At 40.8% G+C, this 9,843-nt stretch overlaps 1 protein-coding gene across 1 annotated transcript in view; it reads left to right on the top strand.

The window, feature by feature from the left end:
- The first annotated feature begins 2,860 nt into the window (after positions 1-2,860).
- The window catches only part of otog (otogelin), a 50,680-nt gene continuing 43,697 nt past the window's right edge, over positions 2,861-9,843 (top strand). Inside the window, exons 1-8 of the mRNA XM_086143954.1 lie at positions 2,861-3,006; positions 3,187-3,247; positions 3,950-4,004; positions 5,392-6,175; positions 6,548-6,646; positions 6,813-6,970; positions 7,185-7,306; positions 7,817-8,025. Coding sequence (XP_086000080.1) covers positions 2,931-3,006; positions 3,187-3,247; positions 3,950-4,004; positions 5,392-6,175; positions 6,548-6,646; positions 6,813-6,970; positions 7,185-7,306; positions 7,817-8,025 — 1,564 coding nt within the window. The 5' untranslated portion in view covers positions 2,861-2,930. The remainder of the gene's footprint in view (positions 3,007-3,186; positions 3,248-3,949; positions 4,005-5,391; positions 6,176-6,547; positions 6,647-6,812; positions 6,971-7,184; positions 7,307-7,816; positions 8,026-9,843) is intronic.

Below are 9,843 nucleotides of genomic sequence, written 5' to 3'. Positions count from 1 at the left end.
TGTGGATCTGGAGAAGGCATTCGACTGTGTCTGATGGGCAATCCTGTGGGGGATGCCCTGGGAATATGAGGTACCAAACCCTGTTATATGGGCTGTTCGGTCCCTGTATGATTGGTGTCGGAGCTTGGTCTGCATTGCAGGTTGTAATTTGGACCCGTTTCCGCTGAGAGTTGGACTCCGCCAGGCCTGCCCTTTGTCACTGATTCTGTTCACAACTTTTATGGACAGAATTTCTAGATGCAGCCAGGGCGTTGCGGGGATCGTCTTTTGTGGCCACAGGATCAGTGATTCTGTTGGCTTCATCAGCCATGATCTCCAGCTCTTGCAGCCAAATGTGAAGCGACCGGGATGAGGATCAGCAACTCCAAATCCGAGACCATGGTGCTCAACAGATGAAGTGCCCACTCCAGGTAGGGAAGAGGTCCTGCCCCAAGTGGAGGAGTTTAGGTATCTCTGGGTCTTTTTCACAAGAGAGGAAAGGCTGGAGCGGGAGATCGATAGCTAGATCAGTGCACTGTCTACAGTGATGCAGAGTCCGTCATGGTGAAGAGGGAGCTGAGCCAGAAGATGAAGCTCTCAATTTACTGGTTGATCTATGTTCCCACCCTCACTTGTGGTGACGAGCTGTGGGTAGTGACCAAAAGAATGAGGTCATAAATTGTGGCCAAAATTAGTTTTCTCAGCAGGATGGCTGGACTCTTCCTTGGAGATAGGGTAGGAAGTTTGGCCATCCGGGAGGACCTAAGAGCAGAGTTGCATCTACTCCTCATTGAGAGGAGTCAGATGAGGTGGCTTGGGTACCTGTTCAGGATACCTTCTGTACACCACCCAGGGCAGGTATTCTGAGGATGTCCATCTGAGAGGAGGCCACGGGGAAAACCCAGAACACGCTGGAGAGACTATGTCTCTAGGCTGGCCTGGGAATGCCTTGGGATTCCCCAGAAGAGCTGTACCATGTGTCTAGGGAGAGGGAACAGGCCATAAGTGGCCCCACTCATGAAAGCAGACACCTCATGGCTGTTCCACACAAAGGCTACAGGGGTCTCATAGGGCTCCAGTCAAGTCAGTAAAAGGCCAGCAGAGAGACAAAGAATACAAGTCAAGCTAATACAAGTCATCGTAGCTGCTTTGGTCACTTCATCAATATCAAAGGCCTCTCTCCAGGTACTAAAGGTTTTGTGTTCATGTTCAGACTGGGTTGTTGTGGTCCGCTCATGAGAAGGCACCCTGAGAGAAATGGCATCCTGAGAGAAATGGAGCCCTTAATCGTGTTGATGAAGGAAAATGCAGCTCTCTTGAATGTTTGAAATGAAAACAAAACCAAAGCAAATGTATTTGTTTAAAAGTATTCACTTGCCTTAGTTATCAACTGGCACATTTCTTTTTTGAACTGCATTAAAACTAACATGATGTTAACAATCTTCCAACTACAGGTGATGGACAAATATTTGACACCAGTGGTGGACGGATGGATCCAAATTTCGACAGTATCGATATTGGATTGATAAATGTGTAATGAGATTGATTCTTTCTACAGTTTTCGCTTTTGGAGCACCAAGCCTCATGGAGGGGTTGAACACTGTTGTCCCCAACCCTCTCCTACTACTGACAATGAAAACAAAAAAAAGGGGTAAATTCAACATGATACTGATCTTAAAAAAATACTTGTATGCGAATCCTTTTGTTCTGCCCAGGGGGGGGGGGCTTCTTTTTTGAGATTAAAGGCTTTGAGGGTTGTTGTACTTGTTTACACTGTATTTATTTAGTTTTACCAGTTTTTTTTTTTTTTTTTTTCAAAAACAAAAGAAGCGCACTTAAGGAAAGATTTTTTTGTTTTATGTTTTTATTTGCATTCCCTGAACACACCTTGTACTTGAATTTTTTTTTAAAATGACTTCTCTTTTTTTTATTGGTGAAATATAATTTTGGGCAACTTGTTAATTGAAGGGAAAAAATTTCCAGAAAAGAGTGAAATTTCTATCTATTACTGGATCACAGTATCTGAAGGCCACTTGAAAAAATACATGTTACTGTGGTATTGTTTGTGAGAAAAACTCATTTTGACAATATAGTTTTTTCTATCTCCCTATAGATTTGGAATAAAGTATGCATCTATTCGTTCCACAGTGGGGACATTTCAAAATTTATCACAATCCTGGTTTTTACCGATTTAGTGATTAAAAAAAAGTGAAGATCACAAAAACAATTCAACGCAAAGAACATGACTATTATTTGAGATTGCTATATCGAAATATGTAAATATTTGAAAAGAATCAGCATAGGAATTGGTGATATTAGCCCTGTATTTACTCGGTATCGGATCGATATCATAACATGCAGTATCGCACAGCAATAATAGACACGGGAATTATGTAAGGTGAGCGCTTGGGAGGAAACCATACCTGTGTACCAACTGAATGAAAAATGTGTCAGAGCCGTATTTTCGTAGACAGAACTACATTACCCAAAAATCCAAACAAGCCACACCCACATTTTCTTATTGGTGGAAATCAGTGTTTCTTCCATAACTGAAGCTGCGAATCGTAAGCGATACTTATGACGTATATGAGACAGTATTTACTTCGTTTGCCATTGTTTTTTCGCCGTCACTTTCTTTCAGTGAGTAGAGGAAAACTATTTAAAAACAGATGCCACAACTCATTCCAACTCTATCAGCCTATCTAAGTTTTATTCATTTAATTAAGTTTTAGTGGAAATAGTACTCTTAGTTTGTCGACTGAACGGCTCAAGCCCCGCCCACCAGGAATCCCACCTGTGCATATTTTATGCTAATTAGCAGGTGCGGCGGTTCTTGAGGCGAGCGGCTGTCGCCCGGGATGAGCCGGATGGAGCAGCGCCGGGAGCCGCGGGAGTTCAGCCGGAGGGGTCTCACCAGGTGATGCTGTCTAAACCCGACTGACCACACACTGATGGATCCCGATTTAAGACCGAGCTGGAAAACGCTGTTTCACCTGCTATCAGTCTGCCTCCTTCTGACTGATTTCGGTGGGTCACATGATGTTCAAGGGGATGTTTTTTTTTTTCATTTCTAAGCAGTTGAGGAGCAGTCCAGAAATCATATATGTGCTTGAATGTTGTGAACGGAACCTGCACGTTTGTCTTTGAGCTCTATATAAGATGAATTGCACTGAGTATCAACTCATTCATTCATTTTCTTGATTTCAGCACAACCCTCGTGGGGTGATGTTGAGGGAGCGCACCTTTCTAACCAGGATGAATCCAAGAAGTGAGTTAATTGCCTCTCTTATTTTCATCACATGTGGATTATTTTCGAATGGATTCCTAGATTTTTGTCTATTTGTAATTTAGTATAGGGTTTGGTATTTTCTTTGCTGACTTTATCTATATCAGCAATATGTGGAAGGAATGGACAAATTTGTTAGATGTGTACATCGGTTTGTTTGGTTTTGCTTTTTGTCTTCCTCGTGACAAATGGCGAAGTAAGTGAGGCTTTCCAAGTCATGCCAGTGAAGTTTGATTCATATAAACTATAATGATTCAAAATGAGATCATAGTATTCTATGTCCATGATGTAATGCTAGATGAATTACGAATTCTTTGCAGCCTGCTGTGCTGCCTTGCTCATTCAGGTTTTTTTTTTCAATTTCAAATCAATTCAATTGTGGTTGAAGAGCACACCAATCAGTCAATCAACATAAATCAACATTGATTCTCATGGTTATTCTTTTAACCAATCACTCATACCTTGACTTGATACTGTTTTTTTCAGCCTTTTTGTAAACTGTTGAGGTGTTTTTAATTTACATTGCATTATAATGTAAATATCACAAATTGCTTTGCATCATCTTATCTATATTTTGGTTGGTCGATAGTTTGTGGTTGTTTGTTGGAGTCCTGGTGGGCTTGTGGTGTTGGAGTGAAACCATCAGCAGGAACAAATGTCTCCTTGTTCTCTCTGTCCCAGCAGCAGGAGCAGCAGGATAAAGCAGCAGAAATGGGATACCACTTCCCATGGAGGGCAGGTAGGCAGTTTCATTGATCATCCATGCTGATGGAGCTGCTTCAGTGAGAGAACTCTCACACCATAACTCAGCCGCCAGAGGAAAGACAAGCCAAATGTCTTTATACTTAGAACACCAATGGAAAGTTCAAATATGTTTACAACCTTGTCCCTTGTAGATGGATCTCGGTAAATATAAGCATTATAGTAATTTGAAATAACTTCTAAATATCACACAATGCAATAAAATAGCTGTACATACATCAGTGCTATTTTTTTTTGTCAGTATGGTAACAAGATACTAGAATTACTGTAATTTTTTTCATCTGCAAGAGTTTTGCTCCTGGCTTGAGTGTAGCTCCCAATGTAAGTAGAATACACTTAGCTTGAAAATTCACAGTTTGGTATTTTCTGAGTTCTGATTCCCATGCTTTCATACTGAGGCTGCACATAGTACTAGATAACATTTAAGGTAGATGTCCTATGACTTTCAGTTATTTATTGTACCAAAAAAGTTAGTATAAACCTCAAGAATCAACTTGTGATGCAACAATCTGTTTTAAACAAAGATATATGAGACGCTCCCAGCAGGAATATACAGTATCTCTCCATTGTCTCACTTGTCGTCTATCAGCACCTCTATCGACCCGAATATTGCTGCTCCTTTTGTGGCATTTCCCCTCGGCCCAGCAAGGCGTGAGAATTCCTCACTATAGAAGCTGTAAAGCAATTAGTAGCGGGGATCACAGGTCACGGCATACTGATCAGACCGATCCCTTGTTGGACACCTGCTTTCTCAATGATGGTTCAGTCTTTGGGATTTGCGTTTGACTCTTCAGTCTTATTATCTCTGTTTCCAATCAGTGATAAATAATTCGCAAGTCCTGTTTACCCTCTTACCCTCCACCCTTACCATCTGCTTTGTTCCAGCCCTCTTAGATGAAAGCCTTGGTTTTGAGAACTCAGGTATCCTGTTATAATCAACTTGTATAAGTGTTTGACTGAATTCTCATGTTGTGACGAGTATTCATGAACCTGAAACTGCTCAGACTTTTGACTTGTTTTGTCTGTGAAACATTTACAAATCTGATCGATTTTAAAAACTAACCCTGTGGAATTTCAATCCACACAATACTGAAGATAACATCGATAAACTTATTAGATTGAATATTATACTGAGATGTGTCAATTTATTGTATGCGTTTTAACAATGTGAATTATCTAATAGAATAAAAGCTCATTTGTACTGGGAATACACAGAGGAGGCGAGGTGGTGGCAGATGCCTCGGTAGTTTCTTGTGTTGGATGAGACTCAGAAATAGTGCTAGGTAACCCCAGGTCATGTCTGTAAAAATGTTGCAACTACTACAGGGAGTTCCTGTTTGATTGCCAATCTTTCCCTTCTTCAGGACCCTCAGTCAGCTGCTGCTCCTGAAAACATCAACACATCATCATCTAGACAATCACTAGTTATTCAGTCTACCCCATCTACCATGAAGCGCTACAGAACATCAAACAAGGCATCTGGTATCTTGACTAACATGACTTCCTTCAGCAAACAGAGGAGGCTGAACTCAGACCAATCAACAAGTAAAATACCTTCAAAAACATTCCCAACTATCCAGACACCATCCAGCCAATCAACAGACAGGACTACATCATCCAGCAAATCAACAACCATCATAGAACAATCTAGCAGATCACCAGTCACCACAACAACAGCCAACCATTTCTCAGGAAGCAAAACAGCCCTCCACAAATCATTATCAAGTCCAGCACCAGGCAACCGATTATCCATCAGCACAACAACATCTAGCCACTTAGAAACCCACACAGCACCAGGAGAGCAAACATCAACCAGCACAGCACCAGTCAAGCACTCATCAAGAACCACAGCATCACTTAGCCAAGTATCTGACCTCCAAACACCAACCAATTTTATCAAAGCTAATCAGTCTGCAAATAGCTCCAAAGCATCAGACCAAATGCCTAACTTTCCGCATCAATCACTGTCAAATTCAACATCTGGCCAGTCCTTGAGCAGGTCAGTCAACCCATCAAATCAATTATCACCCAGTGCAGCCTTCCCAGGTAACACAGGAGCCCTGCTGCCCAATCACAATGCAGTTAATATGTCAGTGCTGACCAGACAGGTGAAAGACGCTATGAGATCATCATTTAACCGGTCTCAAGGTAATTATTCATATGAATGTATTAGTGAATGGATGTGCATATAACATTGTGTGGAAAAGCAACATTATGAGTCAACTCTCATCAAATTAATAATCCCAAATCACAGACTAGTGGTTTGGGGGGTGAGTGGACAGAGTGGTGTGTGTGTGTGTTGGGGGGCTTGGGGGAGGGGTGGCTGTAAAACTGGATGTTTTACTGCCCATTGAAAATCAAAAAAAGATGAACAAAGTGGTGAACTCCAATCCAGTAGGCCTGTATTAGGCACAAATCAGGCAAATACAGATGCAAAGCCAAAATAAACATTTGGAAAACAAACCTCGTCCTTAAACAGGAATCAATCTTTTTTTTTGTTACTTGGTTTTCTCTCCCTAGAACCATGTTCTTTTCCATGTCTGAATGGGGGTCAGTGTGTTCGCTTGGAGTCATGTGACTGCAGCTTGTTTCAGGCCACTGGACACAGATGTCAGACTGGTAAACTACTTAATAAAGTAATGTCAGTTTGAGTAATGCCTTAACTCAGAATTTAGGCTTTCTTCTTACGGTATTCATGGTTGAAAAAATCCAGGTGCAAATAGCAAGTAATCAATCATTTATAATGTTGTGAAAAATCCTGTGTTTAATTGATTAATTTCCTCAGTTCCAAATCCTGGCTTTGAAAGGGAAATGACATGCAGGACGTGGGGTCAATACAACTATGAGACATTTGATGGCCTATACTACTACTTCCCTGGCCGATGCAGTTACACTCTTCTGAGAGACTGTGAAGAGACCTCACAGGCCAGTATTGACATCCAGGTGAGTCACCTGAACCAGCATGAAATAAACCGACTTGCCTTGTGTGTGCCATTTTGGACACAGTAGCATCCAGTTCCCGAGCACAGTCTCATTCTTGACTGTGGAGTTTAGTCCCAGCTTAAGGTTTGTTCTGACATAAGTGAAAGCCAACAGGTTACTTAGCATTAATTGCCAATTAATAGTTTAAGGCGAAAGCACATCCTTGTTCTTGCAGGTACACAATGACCCTGACTGCAATTCAGCTACCTACACCTGCCAGCGCTCTGTTAGCCTTTTCCTACCAGGGGAGGGTGAGGTCAGACTGTATGCCACCAATGTCACCTTTAAAGGTCAAAGGTCAGCTGGTAGATGAAACATCATATTACAAAAATTATACTGTTTTCTTTTATGTATCTTCCCTTCATTTATGACTTTTCTATATCATCAGGAGTATATCAAATACAGACAGTTCCCTCATTTGGCCAAATCAATGTTTTGTGCTTGGACTTATATTGCAAACATAACGGAAAGGGTTTATTATCAGAATTCCATTCAACCTTTGTAAAATCTATGTTATTTGTAATTTTTCTTGATATTTTCAAACATTCATCAAACATACAGCCTGAATGGGTTAATTGATTTTATTGTAATTGTTATTTACAATGTCATTGTCATTATTCATTGACAATAATAATACATAATTATTGTGCTCATAGATAGGTATGTTGGGCTCCCCATAAACCTTAGGGTCAACATGGTTCAAATATTTTTAATGTCATTGTATTTTTATCTACATGTATTTTTCTTTCACATAGTTTTTTTTTTTAAACAAAAAAAGCTCAAGTCTATCACCACCTCTGCATTCAGTTTGCAGCTACCTCACCACATCCATGATTTGCAATTGGAGCTGATCTCGCAGTATGTGCTAGTGACACAACAGCAGGGCTTCACACTGGCCTGGGAGGGAAGCAGCGGCTCAATCTACATTAAACTCAGCCCAGAGATTGTGGGAAGAACCTGCGGCATGTGTGGAAACTTTAATGCAGATGTTCAGGATGAGCTGAAGACCAGCTACGGTGAGACGGTTTTGTCAGCATCAAGCAGTAATGCGATGGTTTGCATATCAGAAAAAAATGTAATGTCTGGGTCAGAGTTTTAGGTTGGAATGTGGAAACATAGCTTTTCAGTTGTAGGGCTGGGCCTAGTGGGAAAAAGTGTCATAATTCAAATGTCATAATAAGAACCTCCTAATTTTGGTTGCATTATAAAATTACATCTGCTTAGGTCTGGGAAATTTTGTATCAAACATGCAACAGCAGTGTGTGTTTCCCCAGTATGATTGGGACTGCCTCTACATTACTAAATTAGGAACCCATTACATACATTTTCAGAATATCACTGACCTCCACCAGATAAATCTGTTATGTGACAAAAAATGTTTTTATGTTTTGTTCTTTACTCTCTTTTAGATGTTTGGCTTGTACTTGTAACTAATTCAATTTTTCTTCAATTTTTTCAGTTGATTGTCATTTTTATGTCTTTAAATTCCAAGGTGATATCTTAATTCCATGGGTATGTCTTAAATATTCGTAGCCATTCACTGGCATTTCATGAACATGAATTTTGTCAAGGTTTGTACCAACAATTATGGTGTGTACCCTGGGGCTGCATTTGTATATGTGTGTGAATGAGAGGAACCCTGGGTGGAACGGTGAGGCTACAGGGTGTGGAGATCAAGAAGGTGGAGGATTTCAGGTACTTGGGGTCAACAGTTCTTAGGAACGGAGAGTGTGGAAAAGAGGTGAAGAGACGGGTTTGAGCAGGTTGAAATGGGTGGAGAAAGGTGTCAGGGGTACTATGCAATAGAAGACTATCAGCCAGAATGAAAGGAAAGGTGTACAAGACAGTGTTGAGACCAGCGATGCTGTATGGCCTCGAAACAGTTACAATAATGAAAAGACAGGAGGCAGAGCGAGAGACTGCAGAGATGAAGACGCTAAGGTTCTCTTTGGGAGTGAGCAGGATGGATGGGATCAGGAATGAGTCTATCAGAGGAACAGCACATGTTAGAAGTTTTGGATAGAAGGTCAGAGAAGACAGACTGAGATGGTTTGGTCATGTACAGAGGAGGGAGATTGAATATATTGGTTGACGGATGCTGGAATGGAGCTGCCAGTCAGGATGTCTCGAGGACCAAAGAGAAGTTTTACGGACGGAGTAAGAGAGGATATGACGGTAGTTGGTGTGAGAGAGGAGGATACAGAGAAAAGGGTTAGATGGAGAAGGTTGATTTGCTGTGGCGACCCTGAAGGGAAAAGCCGAAAGGACAAGAAGAAGAAGAAGAAGAGGAAGTTATCTAAAAAGTTTATTTCATGCTTCAGACGATGGTCTACTGAACATTTGTTTCTAGGTGGAGATACAGTTCGCCAAAATGCTATTGCTCTGACTCTTTTCAATCATGTCTCAATATACCCTATTTCCCTCAAATTAAAACCCAATTTTTTCATCATTACTTTTTTAATGTGCATACCAGCTAAGACTCCATTTACGGCCCAGATTATCTTTCAAATTCTTTGGCATTTTACTTTAATTTCTCTGCTTCTGAGGATCCTTCTCTGAGAGCAGAACTTTAGGGGGTAGAGTTCTTTGTCAGTGGTGCCTACAGTACAAGTATTCCCTCATTTATAAAATAAAAGATAATACTTTTTTGATCCTCATAGCAGAAATTCAATGTTGCAGCAGCACAGAGCAGAGGACAGGTATCAAAAGACATGACACAATAATAATAACAATAAATAGAGACATTTAATAGAACAGAGAAAAAAACAATAAAAGGATAAAAATAGATAAACTGCTATCCCGGGACAGGAGCAAAGTGGCAAAGTACGGTCAAA

Source organism: Fistularia commersonii, chromosome 3, assembly GCF_037954325.1.
Source record: "Fistularia commersonii isolate RoL2024-O1a breed Wild chromosome 3, RoL_Fcom_v1.0, whole genome shotgun sequence".
In the NCBI taxonomy this organism is placed as follows: domain Eukaryota; kingdom Metazoa; phylum Chordata; class Actinopteri; order Syngnathiformes; family Fistulariidae; genus Fistularia; species Fistularia commersonii.
Note: the sequence above shows the minus strand (reverse complement) of the source record. Positions and strands in the feature narration are given on the sequence as shown.